Raw genomic sequence first — 24,723 nt, forward strand, 5'->3', positions numbered from 1 at the left:
CGGGATAAACCCCAGGAGAGCCCCTGCCGACCGTTTTGGAGCGAGGTATCTGTCCCAGGCCCGCCCTGCGCCAGTGCTGCATATCAGAGCATCTCCCAGGGGCTGCTGCCTGGAGCAGCCCGCCCGCCGCTGCGGGCAGTTATTTCCTGAGCTGGGGAGCCCGGAGCTGTTGCCGAGGGCAGCGCCCATAGCCCTGGGACAAAAGGGAAACGCCCCTTCATTGTTGGCAGTGGAGCCACCATCGCTAACGTGGCTGTGAGCAGTTGTTGAGCTACCGGGAACAGCCCGCGGACTCTCACGGGGGCCAGGGCAGCTGCCACCTGGGGAAGTAGGACTTTGTTTTGAAAGTTTTGGTTGCACTACTATTACTTATTCACGTTTGTTATATATATATATATACACACACACATATATATATATATATATATACACACACACACATGCTAATAAAGAGCTGTTATTTTCTTTTTCCACACCTTCCACCTGAAGCCTCTTAATTCTGAGGTTATAATAACTTAGAGGGAGAAGTTTGGTTTTTTTTTTTCCCTAACCTGCCCTCCTTAGCAAACATTTGTCCCTTGTTAAACTGTGACACAGATAATTTCTCCTGGCAGACTGGAATCTGTAAAAAAACCAAAACAAAACCAAACCCCAAACAATTCACATTCAATATGTGCATCATATTGTTTTCAAGGTAGTGGATATGTCCTTGGAGAGTCTTAATGCATGACTGCTGAGATAGCATATGCAAACTCATTTGTAAACACCTGAGCCTATTATCTGGAACAAAAAATTATCATGTTCTTTCCTTACAGTGATACATTTTTATTATGGGGTTGGAAGATAGTTATGTGTACATCTAAGCTCCAGGTGAGAAGTGTGTTATTTGTAGTTTTCCTCCTAAGGGTGTACATCTGTACAGGATAGAATGTAATTTACCACAGAGGTTCTGCAAAATCAGTCTGTAAATTTATAGCCTGCAAGCAGTTTTGACAGTTATTACCCCAAAGCACAAGTCAAAGTAACAAGACAGCAAACCAGATAAAGAAATCTTTTTCCCTTCAAAACAATTTTATTGTAATAAGAAGGGTTAATAAAACCCTTGTTTCAGTAAAGAAATATTAAATTCTAATTTTACATGTTGAAATATTATAAAACGACAATCCTGTGACTATTGCAGCATTTTAAAAATGGTTGGAACTTCGGTCATTTTCACTCATTTTCATATCCCATCCACAGCAATCAAAAAATCAGTTTTTTTGGTAATCCTGAAAAGTGTAAATCACATTGTTAGCAAAGTAAAGGGGTCCAGCCCTCTCCTCAAGATCTGATACCATTCTCAAGATATATCTACTCTGAACTGCTTAATGCTTAATACTACAGTGGCAGTACATGACTTCTTCTAATGAACCTCAGAGAGTGATAGAATCAAAGCACACTTAAATCAGTGTGTACTCCAAATGAGTCACAAATTCTGCAATTAAGTATTAATTACATCTGAGATACATGTAAGTATAAAAACCTAACCAGTCAACTGTTGGCATGAAAAGCTAAGCCTTAACCCTGTCCCACCACACCAACACTCTTAATAATTTTTCTTACATGCTGTCAGATCGAGGACAAATTCCTAACCTTAGATATGAATAGAATGGCTTTTGTTTATTTCCAAACCAATGTAGAATAGTTCTGATATTAGGTAGATTCTTTATGCTGCATTAACTCAGGAAAAAGTTTAGTGTACCTACAGCTCTGTAGGAATGCAGATCAATAAGACTGCTTCCTGGGGAAGCAGTGCTGCTTTTGGTTAAGTGCCAGAGTGAAGATTGACAGTGATGTCATCATAATATCAGTGTCTCCACATACCACACTGAACAGAAGTAAGTGGCAGCAGCAGACAGAAAGTATGCATGTTTAATACTTTTCACAGGCAGTCATCCATCCAGTGACAGTTTTTCCCTGACAGTAGAGACTGTTCTGTGAGAAGTACTTAAGTTTGGTGAACACACCCCACAGGCTACAGGGTTTTGTTGTTGTGGAAAAGCAACACTTAGGGTGATGGCAGGAATCTTTGTCCTGACAGGTCCTGATGCCAATATTTTACAAGAGGGTATCCATCAGTAATCATTCAGTCTATTTTGCCAAGCTCCAGAGTGCTACCTGGACAAGGCTAAGGAAATGTATTGTGCAGGATGCAAGGGTAGGCCAGTCTAAAAATTTCAGGGAATACAGTTTATTTTTCTCTGAGATTACTTTTGCATATTTCCACCCTCAATAGCAGCAAAAACATGCTGTCCTTCAATTTTTATTTAAAGACTGTAGGATTATTCTTCCAAACAACTATTCAGATTTTAAGTGGTAATGTCATATAAGGATGGCAAATGAAATCCAGGGCAGCAGATTTGCTAGCTCTTAACATTGGCTCTCTCCTTAAATGTTTGTTGGCACTACCTTTGAGACCTTCTGATTCTGTCAGCCCAGCAAAGGCAAAACCAAAACATAATGGAAAATCCATATCAGAAAATCCATTACGTTTCTGTTTTCCACTTAGTGGAAATGATACTGCTTTTTATGCTGATACTCAAATGTCTCAAAAATTAATGCTGACTTCTTAAATGCCTCATTTATAGTTAATCTCAAAACTCCTAGCATTTAACACATAAGCTTTATTTCATCTTGTTGAAGATGAGACTTTTTGAAAGATCTTAAAGCAATTATTGTTCTAGCTTTATACAGCTCTGGAAACTCTGCCCATTGTCAAATACAACAATTAAGTCACAGAAATCAAAGAAGCATTTCTCTTTTTCCTGTCCTTTAGTTAACAGGCCTATTTTAGGGCATGTACTCCAAAACACTAGTCACAAACCCTCAAATGATCTTTGCAAAAGGAGCTAAAAAGCTTAAATTAATTGCCTAAGCTACCATAACTTGACAAGTTCCCACACATCAGCTGACCGATGGTACTGGGGTCAGTAAACAGTGTGCAAGTAGTCTGCTGATTAAATTTTATTTTGAGGTTGAAATCTTAAGGTAGTGCGTTTTACTTCTAATTTGTCACAGACTCTGAAACAACCATTCAAAGTGCCTAAAAGTTAAGTTAAACTCTAATAATGTAGTTGTCTCTCTGAACTCAAGAGGAAAAACACACTTCTATGGAAGCATCTCTATTACAAAGAGATACCACTTTTGAGTATTATTGAGTCTTATACTGGCAATAACAAAAGGGCTCATGATAATCTGACAGTTGCCATCTAGCATATTCCAACTGTTAAGAAGACCAAATCCAAGTTTAAGAACCAATATTTGCCTCTCTAATAGAAGGTCTGAGTAATTTAGCATTAGATACAGATGTTGAGTCCTGAGCACTTTTCTTGCCACGAAGATATGAAATAATGCTACTGTTTGGGGAATACTGAAGGAGGGTCACAGAAATGTGCTTCATGTTCCTTACCCAGAATGGTCTAAACAATTAACTTGCTTACCTGATGAGAAAGAAAGCAGAAATCTCTCTGAATCTCATCTACATTTTCCACTCTGTCATTTCACAGAATCACATGCTATGTTTTGGACTCTTATACTCCTCTCCTTATTTTGTTTTGTTTCAGGTGGTGTGAAGTTAAATTACTTCCACCTAAGTAAGATGCCTCAGGAAAAAAAGGCTCATCATAATAGCCTATAATTTACTGGGCAGTATCACACACCATTAGAGCAATTAATGGAATTGGATATTTCTAACAAATAGATATTTCTAAGCATCATAGAAAAGAGTCTTTTCTGTACTAATTCTGTCAGAACACAGAACTAAGTCATTCTCACCCCAAAGCATTTATCCTAAACCACAAATCACTGAAGGGTTTCAGCTGGTGTTGGTGCCCAAGGAATTAGTCCATTCAGAGAGTTTGTGTTCTGAAACACTGAAACATCCCATCCTCTCTGAGCATGTAGCTCCTATTTTAAAATCAGTGAAATATTAAGAGGTTACCTTGATCTATTCCTTCTGTTTTTTTCCTTTTTAAATTTAAAAGTGCATTTTGTTGCTCCTTTACAGCTTCTGCAGGACAGTTGGGTCTTGGCAGCTGATTTCCTGGAGTGGGTCCTGGTCGATTACTGAAATACTTCTGTTTCAATGCCTTGATGACAATAGAAGAAAAATAACCAAGTAATTAGCATTAAGTGTCAGAATACTATTTATAAAGAAGTTATAATGAAATAAAGCACTTGCTGTTGGGACTTAAAAACTACTTGGACATTTTATACTACAAGGTGGCCTTGGGGCAAATCAAGTGTATGTTCTTAATTACTATCCACCCCACTTAGATTTAGTGAAGCAAGGGACAGAGTACTGTTATTTTCAGCTAGCACTCAGACATCCTAACAAAACTCTAGACTATTTTGCAAAAGGTCTTGTATAAGCAGTTTCTAGCTCTGAAGAGCTCACATTCTGAATAGACTAAATAGTCTTAGATGAGAGAAGAGTCTCATCTGTGTAAAGAGTAAAGTAGGAATAAAGAAAAATTAAAGAGAAATTAAAGGAATGTATCTGAAGTCTTGATCAGATCCAGGACTTGGACACCAGCTATTTTGTTAGCTTTTAAGATTTCTTTACTGTGCTGTTTCTACCCTGTAAACTATGAGAAAGGCACAATTTCTATCGGAGCAGAAGACAAACACAAGAGAGCAAGGTTGATTTCATGTAGTGGAATTACATACCCTATTTTAAATTTTAGGAACTTCACAGCTTCCATAAAGTGTGGTCAACAAAAAGTGGCTAAGGTGTTTCCTAGGCAATCATTACTCTTGCTAATGCCAGTTACATGATATTCAATGCTAGTTATAAATGAAACCAATACTGTAAGCACAAGTTGTTTCCTGCCTTAAACTGTGGCATTGCCAATAGTCTAGACTGGAAAAATACACTGTCCTACAATATGATCTGAAAAATCACTTCATACATATGAACTGGTGTCCCAAGCATAGCAGAACTAATAATTTGGAAACTTATACTGAATGTTCTTAAAGATAGTGGCCAAAAAAGTCTGAAGGTGCTCTGAAAAAGTCATCTATAAAAAAATACATAACATCTACACTAATCCCCTGGATTCAGATCTGCCTTGTCTAACCAGCAATGAGGGAGCCCTGGCCTTAAGGGGACAGTTCTGTTTCTTACATGCCTCCCTAACAGTGTAAAGTGACAGAAATACACTTTTCAAACTGCCAACTGGTATATCTTCCTCATTACAGAAATCAATATCATGAACTAGAACATTCTGCAGGATTTTCCTTTGAAAGTCCTTCATTTCTCACCACCAGGGAGTAGTGAAAATGAAAGTATAATGGAAAAGGATATTTAGACGAGCATCATGGTTTAAAATCACCACAGAATTTCACATTAAAAAAGCATCATGAAAGTTTAAATGAAATTGAAGAAGACACTGGATGAAGTAAGTCTGAAAATCTTTCAAACCGAGGGAATAGGATATGCTATGTTAAGACTTAACCTTCAAGCTTAAAGTGATTGAATTCCAAATGTCAAATACGACTGTCTAAAGGCGATGACTCACACACCTTTTAATTGTCTACACTGGGAACAGAGATGATCAGTTAGCATTATCCATGCCTTTCAGAGTTCTCTTTGTAAAACACTGAGATTAGGTTTTTGGAAATTCATTTAACATTTCATTTCAAACCTGGCTTACTGGCTTCAAAACACATTTATTTGATATTAACAGTAGATTAATGCACATTAGGACATAACTCAAGTGTACTGTACCTGAGTAGCTGTAACCCTAGTGCAAGGATTAAATGTAAATAAGCCTTGAAGAAGATTGAGCAGATCATCACCAGCTGCACTGAAGATATGTTGAAGTGGCATTCCAGGGAAAGATTTAAATGTGACATAGTCTGGAAGACTCGTCATCCCCTACAAAGACCAAAAATGGAATATATGTTTTTTACTTAAGAGTTCAGTTTTTCACAGAAAGCGAACTTCATATGGCTGTCTTTCAGCAGAAGCAAATCATTTTCAAAACACCTTGCTAATACTTGGTCACTGAAATGACAAATGTAGGAGTAGTGAGCCATAAAGACTTTTTTTTTCTCAGTAACTGTTCCAGTTGTTTTACACTTTCCCTTTCCAAATGATCTGTCCTTCCTTTGCTTTAGCAGTGACCAGGCCAAAAGGAAAAACTGTTAACAAAGAAAGGAAGTAAAAAAGAACTTTAGAGTGGATGCAGACAAATGAAATAAAGGTTCCTTTTGTGATCTGACATGGTGGGAGGGAAAATATTCACAAAAGAGCAAGTCTTTCTCCACATTAATAAAATTAACTGCATTTTGAGCTACTTTTGAAATGCACAACTGAAAATTTATATGGGCTGTTGGAGGAGGGAAGGAAAATATATACCAAGCAGTTAAACAGAAGATGAACTGCGTACTGTTTCTCCTGTAGGTATGACATCAATACCATTGTATTCAAATTCTAGCATAAAAATGATCTTGTAACAACTATCCAAATGTAATACTTTAGTAGTATTTTAAGTATTTAGTCATCACACTTCAGCAAGTTTGTCCAAACAAAATAAAATATGAACAATAAAGTGAAAAATGTGCTCAATCAGTTACAATCTTGATAGTAGAGTTTTCAATTATTTAAATGCATGGGCTTGCAAATTAACTTTGGTTAGCAAAAGAGAGATGATGCATCCCAATCTCCTATTCACTCCTTTCCCCACCCATATCTTAACTCTTCCTCTCCAAAGAAAGCAGGAATGTCACTGCAAAAACCTTTACGTGTTTCATTCAGAATCCCAGAGCAACAGCAGAATTGTGTGGGGCTAGCACTGCCTCATACACTATTTCTCCATATGGCTACAGCTCCATTTCATGATCATGTACCATAGCATTCCAGTACAATTCACACAAAGGAAAAGCAGCATGGAGAGCAGAGGTTAACAAGTACAGTGAGTGCTTCCATAGCTCAACAACAATTCCTGGTCAGGGAATTCAGAACTCCTGATGCAAGTTGCTCATCAGAAGTTATGCCCCACTTCCTGTCAGTCTGTTTAATATCCATAGTTAGGTAGGTCACTGTGTGCCCTGACAGTAAGTTTTGCCTAGTATTACTGAATTTATTGTCACTTCAGAGATAATTGTACTACTAATTTGTATTTGTTACCATACTGTTGCTGAGACAAATTGTTCATCCCTAAAGCTGTTGGTCTGGTGTTTCTTACTGTATTCCAAACTATAACTTACCTTGACCAACTTAGATCCCTATAAGTGGTTCCTACTTATGAAAGTCATGAAAGGACACAGAAAGGAAACCATAAAGTGTTGTTAATCTTGCTATTGACCAGAGGTTTGTCAAGAGAAACAACAAATCTCAGCTGCTCTGTGAGATGAGGCTACTGCCTTCTGAAAATCTACTCAAGTATTCTGGTATAACCTTTCATTTAATTTCAGAAGTTAAAATAGAGAGTATCAAGTAAAACTAATGTCAGTCTGTTAAACAAAAGGACTCACAGGCCACTGCTCTTCTGTTGGAGTGCCCAGTGTTTCAAATATCCTTGTCAGCTGGTCAAGATCAGAGTCTCCAGGCAAAAAAGGAACCTAGAAGGTAACAGCATGTGATTTAATTAACTTCTGAACTTCAGTTTTAGAGTGGAGCTTTGAGTGATCACTCATAAGTGCAGGGCAAAACACTTCTGTATACCATCTCTCCACAAAGAGCTACATTGAATATTGAGGCATTCTACTGATGTCCAAATAGATTCTGAAAGTTTCTTGAACCTGGGCTTCATAATGTTGACTTGACAGCAGGGAACTAAACATAAAATTACACAACCACATTAATGTAAAATAACACAGGAAAGATTTTGCATCTTAGTTGTCAAAGTCATGGTGATCCTTCCATCATATGTTCCCTGAAGTTAGCTTTTATATATATATATTCAGTACATTTAAAGTGAATTGTAACTGGATTACAGAAGTTAGATTGAGGAAATGAGATTTAAGCATGAGGGAGACTAGAGACTCACTAGAATAGAAAACTGTCTTATCAGTATCACATGTTATTTAAACTAAGCAGAAGACTGAAAAGGGGGTATCTGCCCAGTTCAACTTGTACCTTGCACACCCCGCACACAATGGAATTAAAAAGAAACTTTGTGACCAAAGCAAATTTATAAAGAATTAGAGACAGCATTTAACTAAGCAACACAGAAATACCCACAACTAAACTTTGGCATCATGAAAGCCCCTCAAACATAAACTGCTTTCATAAAGCTCCCAGAAGCTGCATTGTCCTGAAAAAGGACAGATACATTTAAAAACACCACAGTGATAAAACTGAATCATAATACATTTTCTACTTTGTGAGAAACCAAAGAATCAGTTCAACAATTTATTTGAATTCAACAACTCAATAAATTCAACAAATTATTTGTCTTCTCACTTTGCTAAAATTTAATCACTTTACCAGGTCTAATGCATATTTATGTAAACATCACTAGTGTTCATTAAGCAGCCAATATATATTTCCCTGTCTGAACTGCCAATCAAATCGCACCAGCATACCTGTTTGGTGTGGCAAACAATTTCTTTTGAGGCGTTTTCACACAGACCAGTTCTCCAGTCTGGTTATGAGACAGCCAAAAAAGCATTCCAAGTATAGTGCAGAAACCAAGCAGAAGCGACTTAGTCGTGGAAGATAAATGATACTGCAGGCTACTTTGTGCCTTCAGCTGTGTCTGTGCCCCTGCCCTTCACTCCCCCCCTAACACTTTCACGTCTTCTCCAAAGAGCTGTATAGTAAACGTTCTAGTTCAATAAAACATACTTAAGGACCATGACATCTGTGTACTATACAGAGGAGTGACATAGGATTATCATAGCGTTAACCTTCAGCTTCATTCTAGTATTGTCAACCACAGCTTAAGAAAAACATTGATCTTCTGTTCGTTATACATAAACCTACAACTAAGGTGTGGCGATTATAATTTGCAGGTAGTGAGAAACAATGTATAAGGGACAGTGTATGCATGTATCTAGGATGTCACATTTCTAGAAGGCTAGCGAATGAAACTCATAGAAGGCTGTGTGAAACTGTAACACTAAGAGGACTGGAAGAGTTACCTACTTGGCATCTGCCAAGGCAAGACTGTGACAGTTTGTTGCAACTTTTTTACCCAACCGTTTTGAAAAACTTCCAATGCTTGTGGATGCTAATAAAACCTCAGTCTACTGCAAAACTTCACTTTCATTACAGTTAACAAGGTTTTGGAAACTTTCTTCTACCCTGTCTTTACCTGCTAATGTTAGCAGGAGAGAAGCAGCCCACATAAAAAGCTGTTGTGCACTAAAGAGCAAACACAAAATGCTTACATTTGGAGACTTACCCTGAGGAGCAATTCAGCTAAAATACAACCAACAGCCCACATATCAACACCAACACCATACATTCTAGCCCCAAACAATAGTTCTGGGGCTCGGTACCATCTGAAAAGAAAACACATTTTGGGAAAATCACCTGGCTTTGCTCATGTCAAATGCCATGTATTGTAGCAATGCAAATACTAAAAAGAGGATGCTGCTTCTGCCTATATACTTTCAGACACTGAAGAGCTGTAGTCTACCCCACAAAGTGTTTTGTTTAAGAAAGACTGAAAAAATTTGTGCATTCCTCACCATAGGGTCACATGCAACCACAAATTAACTGCAGTTTCAATTGAGCTGATTACAAGCAATGGAACTGCAGACATGCCAAGGAAGAAAGTTTTTAACTTGCAGGTTTGCAGGTTATAAAACAAAATTTTCTTAAAATTTTATGTTGAAGGAATGACAGCAAGACAGAACTCCTTCCAGTTTCCAAAAATCTCCAAATCAACAAACCTAAGTATTGAGGCTAGCTTTATGCAAAATGAGCTTTGTTGTTTAAAACAGCTACTTAACACTGCCTAGGAACAATTAGGTTTAATGCAATGACCTGATACACACACTGCTCTTGAAACTACTGTGGAATTTCTGCCTTTAGAACAAAGATGTTAAAACAAACCAGCTTTGCACGAATACTTTTATCATTACGGTAGTCAGAAGGAAACATGTTGCATGTTTTGCAGCCCTGCTTTTTAAAGCATACTTTAAATAAGCGTGCTATAAAACCCATTAATAAATATTTTAATTGGTTCAAGTGTTTGTCTCATAATAGGTAATGTGACTAGCTACAAAAATGGTTCTAGGTCTTGTGATTAACAGAAAGTAGCAGCTGTCTTGCTCCCAAAACCAGGCTTACAGGAAGATACATATTATTTCCATATATTTCAAAAGAGTATCATACCAAAGAACAACTCCCAGGGATGCATATTGTAGCAGTTCTTATGGAGATTTTGTTAAACAATGCTTCCCTGCATGTTCTTTATGAGGCTCTTGCCACATAATATGAACTAGATGCTACTCTTTGAATATGTTGATATGACATGAGAGAAGTGCCAAGAGACACCTACAAAACAACTAAATAATCTCTGTCTAAGAAACAAAATAGAATGTCTTACCTCGTTACTACCTGGTGTGTATAAACTCTGTTTGGGCTTCCAAAAGATTTTGCCAAGCCAAAGTCAGCTAATTTTAAAACCCCATTTTCATCTAACAGCAAGTTATTTGGTTTAAGATCCTGTCAGTAGAGAAAGCAAATAATGAATTTTGTCAGTATTGATAAAAGCAGACATATAATGAATCTCCTAGCAGATGTATCATAAGAGTATTCTAAAATGAAAGTTTTTGATTCTATGTGAAGTCTATGTTGTTAGAAAAAAATAATAAAACACCGGAAAATGAGTATTTAGTCACAGAGGAAAATCATAGTGAGACACACCAATTTGAATATTAACACATTTAAGCTGCAGACTATAAAAAAGCCACTTCATAGGTTTTAGCTTTGCTGCAGGACCAACAGTTTTGTTAACCACATAGATGCCAAGTGAATAATAAAAAGACCTTGCAAATGTTTCAAATAACTGCAGAAATTATGGAAGTCATACAGTTTGATACAGTAGCAGTATGTTGTTGTTCTCTACCCCTGGCCAGTAGAGAAGCATCCACATAGCCATTTGCTCATTCCATTCTCATGCCAGAAGTCCAGGCAAAAGAAGACCAAAAGCAAGAACACTCTAGGCACACTATAAAGGCAGTTTAACAGGTGAAGGAAAGAGGAAAAAACAAAAGCATGCAATGCAATGGAAATCATTCACTGTCTCCCACAAGCAGACAGGTACACGAAACAGTCTCCAAGAAAGAGGCAACCCGGAAGGCAAAATCCCCCCTTCTTCTCTAACCCAGGTTTTTAGTAATGATCATGGCATTATATGGCATGCAATATCCATAGGGACAACTTGAGTCAGCTGCCCCAGCTGTGTCCCCTCCCCACTTCTTGCCCACCCCCAGCCTACGCATCGGGGCAAGGGCAGGGTGGAAAAAAGAGAAAGCCTCAACAGTTCACCTGCTGTGAAAAAAGTTCAATCCATCCCAGCCAGACCCAGTTCACAGTGATAAAGTCACATCTAACTGGAGAACCTTTTATATAAGTATTTAAATGAAAATTGCATCAGTAATTCTTAACATTTCTGGTACTTCTATTGTCTCTCCAAAACACGTAATATGAAAGTGTATGGAGTGAGAGTGCCTGAACTCCAAAACTACTTTCATCAGACCTTAGACTCAAACTTTATCCCATGTGAGTTTTTTTACAGCATAAAGGCTGTCAGTTTAGTACATGCTTACCCTGTGTAAAATCCAGTGTTGATGTAGATATTCTAATCCTTGAAGTGTCATCAGCATATATGCCTTGATGTGAGACTGTGTCAACACAATACTTGTATCCTTTATAATAACCTGTAAAGTTTTAACATGACAGTAAAGCTCAACACACAAGATAAACTTATTACCATTCTTTCAGCTCAAAAGTTACTTCAGGCTCAAAGAAAAATTTCAAACAGCAGTCACAAATTCTCTACCATTCTCACTCTTTTTCCAGAAATACAGGTCTATTCTGGAGATCAGAAATTGAAATCCAGAGCCCAGATAGTCTACGTGAACTCTTCCCAGGTCAGCAGAGACCTCTCTGGAATTCCCAAGACAGTTCAAAAATAATTGAGGGAGGTTGTGCAATGACATCATCCTCTGAGGATTCTGGGATGAATCCCATCAGGCCCCATACATTTGCAGGCATCCAGCTGCAGCAGCAGATCCCACTCAAGTTCAGGGACAACTTGGAGTTGATCATTCTCACAGTCATGGGTCTCCAGCTCAGGGCACTGAGACGCCCTTGGTCCATCATCAGTGTTGAAGACAGAGGCACAGAAAGTGTTGAACACCTCTGCCTTGTCCCTGTCCCTATTTGTGAGGTGACCATTCTCATCCTGTAACAGGCTGGTGATATTTCTATACTGCCAGTTACCATTAATGTATTTGAAAGAACTCTTTTTATTGTCCCCCACATTTCTGGCCAGCTTCAACTCTAGTTGAGCTTTGGCAGCACAAATTTTTTCCCTACAGCACCAAGCAGCATCTCCGAATTCTTCCCGTGTCACTTGACTTTGCTTCCACTGGGCATATACCTTTCCTTTTTGCCTTATTTCCAAGAGAAGATTCCAGCTCAGCCAAGCCAGCCTTCTGCCTCACCTGCTTGATTTCCAACATATGGGAATTGCTGCTCCTGTGCCCTATGGAGGTGAACTTTAAAAAGTGACCAGCACTGATGGATCTCAGCACTGGCAAAAACATTTTCTCAGGAGACTTTCCCAATTCCATGAGCAGCCTGAAGTCCACTCTCCTTCATGTCCAAAGTTGAGGTTTTGCTGGCACTTTTGTTCCTGTCAACAGAGATTTTAAACTCAATCCCTTTGCGGTTGTTGTGGCCAAGACGGCCACCAATCTCCAGTTTGCTCACAAGATCCACTCTGTGAATAAACAGCAGATCAAGGAGGGCATCTTTCTGAGTCAGTTCCCTTAGGACTTGTTCCAGGTTTTTTAGGAATTTTCTGGCCCAGGTTGTGTGATGCTCTCAGTTAATTTCTGGCAAGTTGAAGTCCTCCATAAGGACCAGGGCAGTTGACTTGGAATTGTGCTTAGTTCCTCCAAGAATAACTAATTGGCATCATCATCCTGGCTGGGAGGTCTGTAGCAGATTCCCACAATGACATCCACATTATATGCTGGCCCCTTGATTACCCAGAGGCTCTCTCTCAACTGTGCCACTGGCCACTGTGAGCTCCATACATTCTAACACTTCTATTACACACAGTGCCATCTCTCCGCCTCTTCTGCCCTGCCTATCCCTCCTAAAGAGCCTGTCACCATCCAGCAGGGCGCTCCAGTCTCAGAATTCATCCTACTGGGTTTCACTTACACCAATGATATCAAATCTCTGGCATTATAGCCAACACCTCATGAACTAGATTGAGAGATATCATTAGTGCTTGTTTCCTCACTGGTCTGCAAGCCTGGTCCTGTCCCTTTACTCCTTCCAATCTTGTTTAAAGCTGTAACAAGCCCCACTAGTTTCTGTGTTTCAGGGCTTCCCTCAACACCCAGGGCTTTCACCACCACCTTAACAGACAGGACTACAACCACCACTTTGACCAACAAACATCGGATTTGCAACAACCAAGTCTCATTGGTGGATCCAACAGGTGTCTTGCGGGTCCTTCCAGTCTCCTGGGGGATTCACAGCCCTGCTCCAACTGCCTCTACTGGCACTGCAGCCTCACTCCAGCACCATGCAAGCATCTCCTGGTATCAAATCCCAGCAATCTGCCATTTCCTGCCAGCACTGACTCTTCAACCATTCCTGCCAGGTTTTCTGGGTGTGGGGATGGCGAAACACATGGAGGGGTGGCCATCTGGTCTCTGTCCTGTGGCCACATGTGTTTTTTCCAGGTTGAGGAGGCTGGCTGCCATCTTCATTTGGCCTGGTGGGCAGAGCTTGGGGAGTTTCTCCTCATCAGTTGGTTTAAACCAGTTATATCAGTATTGTTATTAGCATTTCTTCTTGCTAAAGAGGTACTTTTTCACTTACATCCAGGTGTATTTGGTCTCTCTGTACTGGAGAAACCAGGGGTATTGAATCCGAGGGATAAGATTTCTTTCTGAGGTCTCCACTCTTCCAAATTGTCTCAAACCAAGACACACAAAAATGATAAATGTGTCACTGAACTTGAAATTATGTTCCCAGTTATTCCTTCTTTCTTCATGCAACCTAAGCAACTCATCTTTGTATTTACAACAGTTTCCTCTTCTATCTCCACAAAGACCAGGAGGTATGGCCACTTTGCTGAATTTTAAAAAATACACAAGTTTTCTACATTCTTTGATTTTTAACGTTAAAAATCTATGCAAACACCCTGTTTGAAAGAATTTTCTCCACTATTCCTCAAAGCCTGCTTGTTAATACTACTGTCCTGTTCAGTAATAGCCTTTCATAAGCTTTAAGCTGTTTGAGGCTTATAAGAGACCTAAGACTGCACAAATTTCATGTATGCTACAATGCTTAATCACAACAGGCTGCAGTCCCAATGGCAGCCTGAGTGATATAACAATACAGTTTAAATGCTTCCTATAGCAGAGTATCACGTAGTACAGGAGTATTTCATTCTTCTTTGTATACTGATCTTCTTCAGCTCTAAATGTTGCATAGTTACTATGTAAACAGCATAAATCCTCTAAAAGTCTACTCTTTACTAACGTCTATTAGCATAAACCTGATCTAACCTTTTCAAGTCTTGCATTCATCTAGGTTTCAGCAAGCCTGTCAGTATTTCCTTCTAACAATTCAAATGCCACCTCCAGTTCTTAGCAGCATATATATAATGAGCTAGCTTAACAACTACATTAATTTCAGTTCAGAGTAGATATCTTGTGTGCATATGCAGATCTCTCATGCATTGCTGCCTAGGACAGTCTTCCAAAAATGAAGATTCTCACATCAAAATGTCTCATACAAAGACTTAGGCAAAGACAAATGGATTTTTGGTCTTGGAGAATGAAACATCTGTAAGATATTGATTTGCAATTACCTAGCATTACTACATTTGAAAAAAATGTTTCAGGTACATGCAATTTTAATACCAGCTCATCACCTGGTATATTTCAGTAGCACACTTACCTGAACATGTCTGAGATTATGTTTAGCAATTGCACTCCAAGAAGCTGATCTATGACTGAGATTCTATGCTCTGACTGAAGTCACAGAAAACTAACACAGTAAACACAATGTGTTTCTTGAAGATCATGATGACAAGTATTTAAAAGTAAAGGAACTAATCAAACAAGAACTCACAAAAACTGAAATTACTCAAACTTCTATTAAGACACAATCTTCATTAACTAACATAATCAAAGTCACCTTTCTAATATGGGCAAATATAAGCCTGACAAAATAGCATTTTCAGAAACCATCTTAAGATACTGAAAAAAAAAAAGTCTTTAAAAAAATCTTACCTCTAGATCTGTTTCCATAAAATCAAACACCAAGCTAATATTGGACTTGTGTCCAAATGCATCTATGAGCTGCAAAACAAAATACACTATGATTAAGCATGCTCTCATGCTTCCAGTTTTCTGAAATTCAACATCGCTGTAGACTATATGTGGATTTTCAGCTTTTTGAGAATTGGTTCAAGTTTTTTGATTTGCAATACAAAAATTGTTGCTCAGTTCAGCTTCTTAACTCAGTCTTCAAAAACTCAGAAAAAACTCCCCATTGAGTATGGTAATAACATTTTACACCACAATTGCCCCTCCTCCCTGGAGACAGGAAAAAAAGAGAAAGAATTAACTTTATCTTACACTACAACTAGTGTATTGCACACCTTGTCCTCTCCCCAAACTTCGCTGTTCTACAAAACTTGTACCCTTTATTGAGTACATGACTAAGTTTGCCCATAGATTCAACTCTGGGTATCTGCTTCATGTAAGTATTCTAAGTGTTAGGTTTATTAACTTCCCTTCAGATATTCTTAGGTGTGTATTCATCTTCGTAGCAATCTTTCCAGCAAAAATAAAACTCTTTGGAGAATATCCAAACAGTCCTTTTTTAGGATGAAGTTGTGTAACGACAGAATCAGTTTTTAGTTTGAGATAACACAAGCGTGATGCTGAGTGAAAACAAGAGATTAGCTAGCCTGGTATTCAACCTTCAAGCAGTGGAAGGTATGAGCTCCATGGTGCAGCTTATTCCTTAGTGTGATGGCCATGTGAACTGCCCAATTGCAATGCAGTCGTTTAAACAGCCCATAACAACAGCGACTGTGCCCCTTGTGCTCCCAACATCCACAGAAGTTCTGTGAGGACTACTAAGGGGGCACAACATTGTCTATTGCTTTTAGTACCTGCTTACGGAATTGCTAATCATAAATTTGCCTAACTTCTTTTTGAACTGCTGATGCTATTTGCTTCTACAATGCCCCAGTCAACAGATTCTACAAATTCATTACACACTGAATCAAGCCATACAATTTCCACCCCCACTGCAAATATATTTTAAACACATCTCTTATTTTTAGTGCTACAGGGTTTGGAAATACCAGCTCTGCATGGACTCCACCTACCACCTCAGTTTTGTAGCCCCTCCCATTCCCAGCCTTTTCCTTTCCAGAATGAGGAATCCCTGACTTTTTCATAAAGAAGATACTCCACCTCTTTGCCATTCTAGTTGTCCTTCCCTGCATATTCTCTAACTTTGATAGCTAAAGCAACCACTTTGAAAATAACTTCACAATCCAGAAGAAAATTATACTTCCACTCTGAAAGAGTTAAAGTATCTGGAAAATTCATATTTGGTCTAGTATTTATGTAAGACCTTGTAATTATCACTATGAGTTAACTTTAAAATATCTTTAGCTCCAGCTGAATACCTGTAGCTGTCAATTTATCAAAATGCAACTGAAACAATACTGATTTTACTCCTTCCAACAGAGATTTTAAGCATCTTATCTGTGTGCTAAAACCTAATAAGCCACATGATCTTCCCTTTACCATTTCTTATGAAAGCCTGCTTTTTGACTGTCTCCAGTTCCATATGAAGCAAACAATCAGGTAAATTCAGCAATGCATTCATTTGCAATTCTATCAGAAAGATGCAAAATCAGGTAATCTAAATTTCCACAATTCTTCCCACCATTAATATCCACAGAGCCCCCAGCTGAAAAGTGAAAGGATTAAAAAAACCTACTTTGCCTTTGTTATTGAAATCGGCATTTTGCCATTATAATTGTTGTACTGCCTACCTAGGGCTGGGAAAAAAACTTAAATAACATTAAGTAACAGCTCCATGACCTAACTACTTTTGAATTTCAGTCTGAACCTGTACCAAAATATTTGAGGACTGATTCTAAAAGCAGCATTCATTTTACTTACACCAATAATATTTGGATGGCTTAGCTCCTGTAACAGCTTTATTTCCCTGAGGGCTGTCCTGTTGATTCCTACATTGATGGGAAGAAAAAAGAAGATGAAAGAACAAAATGAAAAACTGGATTAAGCTCCAAATAAACATCTCGTTCTGTTACTCACTGACTATTTACTACTACAAATTACATTCTCACCACTCAGCAACTCACTAAATAACAAGTACATTGCCATAAGTAAGTAAATTGCTGCAGAATAAAAGTGGGCATACATTTTCTTCCACAGCACACACATTTTACACCACAGTAATCCAGTTTAGATTATGAAGCAACAAGTCTCCCTTTTGGCAAAAAGGGAAACTCATAGCAAAAACCCAGGGCAAAAAAAAAAGATCACCTTTTACATGGTACTGGAAGGCTTGCTTTTATTTTAAAGAAAAGTTTTATCTTGCAAATATCAGTTCTTCAACATATCTCACTTTCAGAGGAACGCATACTGACAAAGCTCATGAATAAACTTCTTTTCTTTTTGACACAGCATTGTTTAATAACACAAGACATCTGTTTTTCTACATTCATGCTGTGGCATAAATAAGGCATAAAAGGTAATTGACCAAAACCTGCTTGCCCTTGCTTGAATCTTTTCATAGCCAGATTTTACAGAGGAAAAACCAGAGGATGATGGGGGCGAACGGTGCGCTTTGGCAGTCACACTGATTGCACTGCATCAAACCACGATTCCTGCAGGGTACAAATTCCTCCTTGAAAAGTGCTTATATATGTGGCTTGTATGAAATCTGACAGGCAAACTGTGGTATGTCATACAGGAAGATTTAGCTGCATATGAGCTCAAAACCAGTGTTCTCCTAAAACCTAGGATAAAATTCAATGCTAATTTCTGGCTTTGAAAGTTTTGGGCAAAGCTACATGGATTCCTTTACACTCCTGCTTTCCCTGTTTTAATTACCTATTTTGGAATCAAGTTGACAATGGCTGCTTTTGGGTGGGCAAAGACTCAGATGATTAAAAAAAAAAAAAGAGAAACATCATATTATAACACAGGGAAAGCAGATAAAATCATTATTTTCGATAACATCTTTCAATTACAGCTAGACACTATACAGGCCAAAGCAATAACTGTCCCTACGGGCCATTAGCCCACTGAAGGCCAGGTGGATCATGACTCTTGGGCACCCAGCTCAACTGTGAGACTCTGTGATGAGTTTAGAAGTTTTTTTTTCATAGAATGGAACTGGAGAGTTGATAGCAAAGATTGTTCACTGAAAAGCTGGTGACCTGATGCAGGATCCCGGAAGGACAGCAGCCTGCACACAAACAAAATTCTACTACACCACACAAGCTGTAAAACAAGACCAAGATTAGTGAGTTTTAATTTGTAATATCCATGCCTAGAGGCAAGTGGCTGATCAGAGCATACACTCTACAGTGCTGAACATCAAACAAACCCACACAGAAACAAAAGTTTTAAGATTTTGGCTTTAACAGAACAAAGAAAATACCTGAAAACAGACGCAAACACTCTCACCCTTCTTAAAAATTTAAGAGATGCATTAATACAAAGAGGTTTTCTAAACTCAGTGCTGGTGCCGTTGTTATTATTTAATGCTAGATTCATGTCTATATTCCACTAAAATGAGAAGCTAAGCAGTTATATACTCATATTTAGATACATACCATGCATGCAGGTATCTTTTGTCTGTCCCTGCAGTTTACAAAGCAATCCTCTACTAAGCCTTACACTGGTCACTGAGCTCATTTTTCCCAAACAAGGTATGGTATGTGAAATTAATGTACCAATTTACAAAAACAAAGCAAACAAAGCACAGTTTCTACAGCAAGAATTTGTTTTAAAACTCACCATCTTTAGCTTCCGATCTATGCCCCAGTTTAATCTGAAAATAAATGTTTCATATTATATAAGATTAAGACATCTTCCTCAACAGTGGGAAACACATTCTTTACCATTACTCTTGTAAGATAGGATGAGTTTCAGCATAATGAAGCACTTTACCAGCTAGGTTGCTTTTAGTTGTTTTTTTTTCCTTAAAAAAATAACTGTTCTTACAGCATTAGTTTTTACAAAAGCTTAAAAATAGCCATGATGGCACTGAAAGCAGACATAACGCAAACTGACAGCATAAAATGCTTCGTAGCCACAAAGCTTTATTATATCACTAATGAGTTTCTTCTCAGGGAGAAATGAGAGCTAAGTAATTGACAATCATCTTAGAATGATTCTAGTAAAATTAGCACAGGCTGTAAGCTTGGGCTGTAAACTGGGCAGTCCTTCTGCCTTAATCATCTACTGCCTGAAATTTCAAGTCCAGAATCCCACCATGGATATTTCCAGATGACAAAAGTTAAGAAAATGTTCTGATAAACCCAAGAATGCTTTTCACAACAGCTGCTACCAGTAGCAACCATACAATAGAAGTATCACAATGCTAAAAGGGATTAGTGCATTAAACAAAATTACATACTATTGATACAATTCAACTAGCTGAGTAAAGTAGGGTCTTTAACTAAAAAAAAAGTGCTGAAATGTGCATTTTTGTCCTTCACAAAGCATAGTTGAAGATTCATTTTTAATACAAAAACTTTCTGCAATCCCTTCAGATAGTAACAAGTGAAACACTTTATGACAACATAAACATTTTCATCATTTGTATCCAAACAAGTATGTTGCAGATCCAAGATCACTTTCATATTTTATCAGAAAACTACCATATGGGTAAGAGACATTACTGGAAAACTCTCAAGTCTAGTTAGGCCTTCTGATTACTATCCATTATTGGCTGCTCAAACTGGCAGCAATGAAATAAAAAAGAGAAGTCTGAGGGCAATCAAAAGAGACTTCAGGGCCCTGGAACGACTGGTTGCAGGATCAAGAGCAGAGGTAGTGATTTTCTTGATCCTTCTGGTAACAAGGAATAATATTTATAGGAATAGGCATATCCATCAAGTCAATGAGGCTGGTGTAACCACAAAAATTTTTGGTTCTTTGAGTATGAGATGATCCACTCAACACCTTGTCTACTGATACCTGATGAGATGCACCTATCTCAGGGGGGACAAAGAGTTCTAACACAGGAGCTAGTGGGGCTCACTAATAGAACTTTAAACTAGCTTGGAAGGGGGAAATGGACAAGACCAGCCTCACAGGCCAGTGATGAGCCATGGGATGATGTGCCAAAACCTAAGAAACGAGCACTAAGGGCATCCCTCAATATGCTTCACAAGGTGTTGGCCACAAAGTACCACACCTGAAATGTTTCTACACTAATGTACCCAGCATGAGGAACAAACAAGAGGACTTTGAAGATTTGTCCCAGTCTCAAAGATTTGACATCACTCGCATAAGTGAAACCCGGTGGGATGAATTCTGAGACTGGAGCGCCCTGCTGGATGGTGACAGGCTCTTCAGGAGGGATAGGCAGGGCAGAAGAGGCGGAGAGGTGGCACTGTATGTAATAGAAGTGTTAGAATGTATGGAGCTCACAGTGGGCAATGGCACAGTTGAGAGAGAGCCTCTGGGTAAGAATCAAGGGGCCAGCATTTTGGACAAAGTGTCCAGTATACAGCTGGATAACCATGTTACAAGATGGTTGAACATCTGGCTCATGGGTTGGGCTCAGAGGGTAATAGTGAATGGCGTTACATCCATTCACCAGTGGGGTTCCAGAGGGCTCCATCCTCGGTCCATTTCTCTTCAACATCTTCATAACAACTTGGATGCAGAACATAAGGAATACTAAGTAAGTTTGCCAGTGACACTAAATTGAGAGGAGCTGTTGACTCCCTCGAGGGTAGGCAGGCCCTGCAGAGAGATCTCGACAAATTAGAGAGATGGGCAATCACTAACTGTATGAAGCTGAACAAGGTCAAGTGTTGGATTCTGCACCTGGGATAGGGCAACTCCAGATGTATGTGCAGACTGGGGAATGAGATACTGGAAAGCAGTGCCCTGGAAATGAACCTGGGGGTCTTGGTCGATGGCAAGTTGAATATGAGTCAGCAGTGCCCTGGCAGCCAGGAGGGCCAACTGTGTCCTGGGGGGCATCAGGCAAAGCATCATCAGCTGGTCAAGGGAGGGGATTGTCCCACTCTGCTCTGCACTGGGGCGGCCTCACCTTGAATACTGTGTGCAGTTTTGGGCACCACAATATAAGAAAGATACTGAGCTCTTAGAGAGTGTGCAAGGGAGGGCAACGAATATGGTGAGAGGCCTTGAGGGGAAGCCGTATGAGGAGTGGCTGAAGTCACTTGGTGTGTTCAGCCTAGAGAAGAGGAGACTGAGGGGAAACCTCTTTGGGGTCTTCAACATCCTCATGAGGGGCAGTGGAGGGGCAAGTACTGATCTCTTCACTCTCTTGAGCAGTGACAGAATTCAAGGAAACAGCATGAAATGGAGTCATAGGAGGTTTAGGTTAGATATCAGGAAAAGGTTCTTCACCCAGAGGGTGGTTGGGCACTAAAACAGGCTCCCCAGAGAAGTGGTCACAGCACCAAGCCTGACAAAGTACAAGAAGCATTTGGACAATGCTCTCAGGCCCATGGTATGACTCCTGGGGATGGCCCTCTGCAGGGCTAGGAGCTGGACTCAGTGATCCTTGTAGGTCTCTTCCAACTCAGCGTATTATATGATTCTCTAAGTTCTAAGGAACTTAATCATAAGTAACACTATGGACCAAAGGAAATTAGGCACAGCATGAGGAAAGATTTAAAATAAAATTAAATTAAAAAAAGCCACTATCAAGGTCTAATAAAGTCTACAGTTTGGAAATGTGTGTGTGTTGCTTGGTGTTTGGGGTTCTTTTGGGAATATACCTAACAAATAACCAGAAATTCAAGTTACAGGTCATACAACCTTTCAAAAACATAGCAAAGCCACTCTCTCTTCCAGGGTGGGGTGCGCATTACAGACACGTGAACTAGATAATTTAAACCAAACACTCTGGAAACAAAAATGCATATTATCCCACTATCCATTAAGGTAGTTAAAAAAAAAAAAAGTCGTTACGCAGGTCAAGAGGAACCAGACCCTTAGTGACACACTGAGAAGACACTCTGACACTCACCTTCTTAATAGCCACGATTTGGTTATTGGTCTTGTCCCTGGCCTTATAGACAGTGGCGAACTAGTGAGAGGGAGAGAGAGAGGGGGGGGAGAGAGAGAGGGGGGGAGAGAGAGAGGGGGGGAGAGAGATGCTGCCGTGAGCAGGGCTGACGGGCCGTGTGAGGGGAGGCCCCCACGCACCCCGCAGGCCCGGCCGTGCCCGCTCCCGCCGCGCCCGGGCGGCCACAGGGGCTGCTCACCTGGCCCTCCCCCAGGAAGTCGAGCTTCTCGTAGCGCTTGGCGCGCGCCCGCGCATCCATTGCCGACGGAATCCGCAGCGCGAGCGCTGAGCTACTCCCAGGCTGGAAGAAGCCCCGGGATCGGGGGATCCGGGGCGGTGCTTTGGCACCCCGGCCGCGCCGCTTCCGGCCCCCGCCCCGCCCCCGCCCCGCCCCGGCCGCGGGTGGGGCGGGCGCGCCACCATTTAGGTACGGGTTCGGCAGTCTTCTGGGAATAGGTTCGGCTTGTCGCTGTACGTGCCTGCTGAAACAGTCAAGAGATTGTCCCAGAAGCTGCTTCTGTTTTGATACCAGTCTCAGGTCTGCTTTCGGAGAAAACTCCGCATACTCTCTGCATAGAGAGTATATTGCATATTTCGTTATGCAATAAACCCTTTATTATTGTTTAGAAGGAGTGCTCTCAGCCACTTTATTAGATTTTACTGGAAAATCTTAATTATACTCTTAAAACATCTTTCTTATGAGCAATTATTTACAATATAGTTCTTAAAACTACCATTCAGTAGCTATCAGAGATAAATACTTATGGAGAAATTTCTCATTTGAAAATTAATTTCCCTACCTGCCTAAGCTTTGCTGTTACTAAGTTACTCGGTGAAGAACCTCCGAGAGTACATCAGTGTCCCTTTCCTGCCTGTAAAATCATTCCCAGTGGATCATCCTGGCAGGTCAGCTTCACCTCAATCCCTGGAAAGGTGAGGCTCATTCTGGAAGCCATCTGTATCTACATGGAGGACAAGAAGGTGATCAGGAGTAGTCAGCATGGGCACACTAAAGTCATGCTTGATCAACCTGATTGCTTTCTGTGATGAAGCACTCTCTACCTAGATGGATGAGGGGAGAGCAGTGGGTATTGTCTACCTCAACTTCAGCACTTGGACTCTGTCTCTCACAACATCCTCATAGGCAAACTCAGGAAGTTTGGGCCGGATGAGTGGACAGTGAGGTGGACAGCAGATCCCAGGGGATCACAATCAGTGAGGCCTGTCACTAGTGGTGTCCCCCAAGGCTCAACACTGGACCCAGTATTGTTTACCCATGACTTGGATGAAGGGACAGATGCCTCCTCAGCAAGTTCACTGATGACACAAAGCTGGGAGGAGTGGCCGATACCCCAGAGGGCTGTGCTGCCCTTCAGAAGGGCCTCAACAGGTTGGAGAGATGGGCAGAGAAGAACTGTCTGAAAGTCAACAAGGGCAAGTGCAAGTCCTGCACCTGGGGAGGAATAATCCCCTGCACCAGCACAGGCTGAGGGCCAACCTGGTGGGAAGCAGCTCTGTGGAGAAGGACCTGGGGGTCCTGGTGGACAGCGAGCTGTCCATGAGCCAGCAGTGAGGCCTTCTGGCCAGGAAGGCCAATGGTATCCTGGAGTGCTTTAGGAAGAGCATTGCTAGCAGGTCGAGGGAGCTCATCCTGCCCCTCTACTCAGCCTTCGTGAGGCTTCACCTGGAGTGCTATGTCCAGTTCTGGGCTCCTCAGAAAAAGAGAGACATGGAGCTCCTGGAGCAGGTCCAGAGGAGGGCTACAAAGGTGATGAGGGAAACTGGAGCATCTCTCTTGTGAGGAAAGGCTGAGGGAACTGGGCTTGTTCAGCCTTGAGAAGAGAGGACTGAGAGGGGAGCTCATCAAAGTATGCAAGTATTTGAAGGGAAGGTGTTAAGAGGATGGATCCAGGCTCTTCTTGGTGGTGCTGAGCAATAAGATAAGTGGTGACAGGCAAGAAACTGATGTGCAGAAGTTCCACCTGAATACAAGGAAGAACTTCTTTATTGTGTGAGTGACTGCACATGGAACAGATTGCCCAGAGAAGTTGTGGAGTCTCCCTCACTGCAGATATTCAAAAATCACCCGCACACAATCCTGTGCCATGTGCTCTGGGATGACCTTGCTTGGACAGGGAGGTTGGACCAGATGACCCACTGTGGTCCCTTCCAATCTTATCCATTCTGTCATT

General features: G+C 40.3%; 1 protein-coding gene across 3 annotated transcripts; it reads right to left on the reverse strand.

The window, feature by feature from the left end:
* Window positions 1-1,050: 1,050 nt before the first annotated feature.
* On the reverse strand, window positions 1,051-22,881 carry CDK7 (cyclin dependent kinase 7). Of its 3 annotated transcripts, XM_051788362.1 has the most exons (13): window positions 22,731-22,881; window positions 22,493-22,552; window positions 19,273-19,306; window positions 18,690-18,753; window positions 17,404-17,471; window positions 15,487-15,555; window positions 11,770-11,880; window positions 10,545-10,663; window positions 9,393-9,492; window positions 7,519-7,605; window positions 5,768-5,917; window positions 3,980-4,127; window positions 1,051-1,268 (listed from the first exon to the last, which is right to left on the reverse strand). In XM_051788362.1, the coding sequence occupies exons 1-13, from the start codon at window positions 22,784-22,786 to the stop codon at window positions 1,243-1,245; spliced, it is 1,092 nt and encodes a 363-aa protein (XP_051644322.1). In that variant the 5' UTR covers window positions 22,787-22,881; the 3' UTR covers window positions 1,051-1,242. The 3 variants fall into 3 exon arrangements, with proteins under 3 accessions (XP_051644322.1, XP_051644323.1, XP_051644324.1); XM_051788363.1 differs by lacking the exon at window positions 18,690-18,753; XM_051788364.1 differs by lacking the exons at window positions 18,690-18,753; window positions 19,273-19,306 and having other exon boundaries at window positions 22,731-22,802.
* Window positions 22,882-24,723: the final 1,842 nt, after the last annotated feature.

Source organism: Manacus candei, unplaced genomic scaffold, assembly GCF_025592945.1.
Source record: "Manacus candei isolate 608988 ecotype Guabito, Panama unplaced genomic scaffold, ASM2559294v1 h1tg000024l, whole genome shotgun sequence".
Taxonomy (NCBI): Eukaryota; Metazoa; Chordata; class Aves; order Passeriformes; family Pipridae; genus Manacus; species Manacus candei.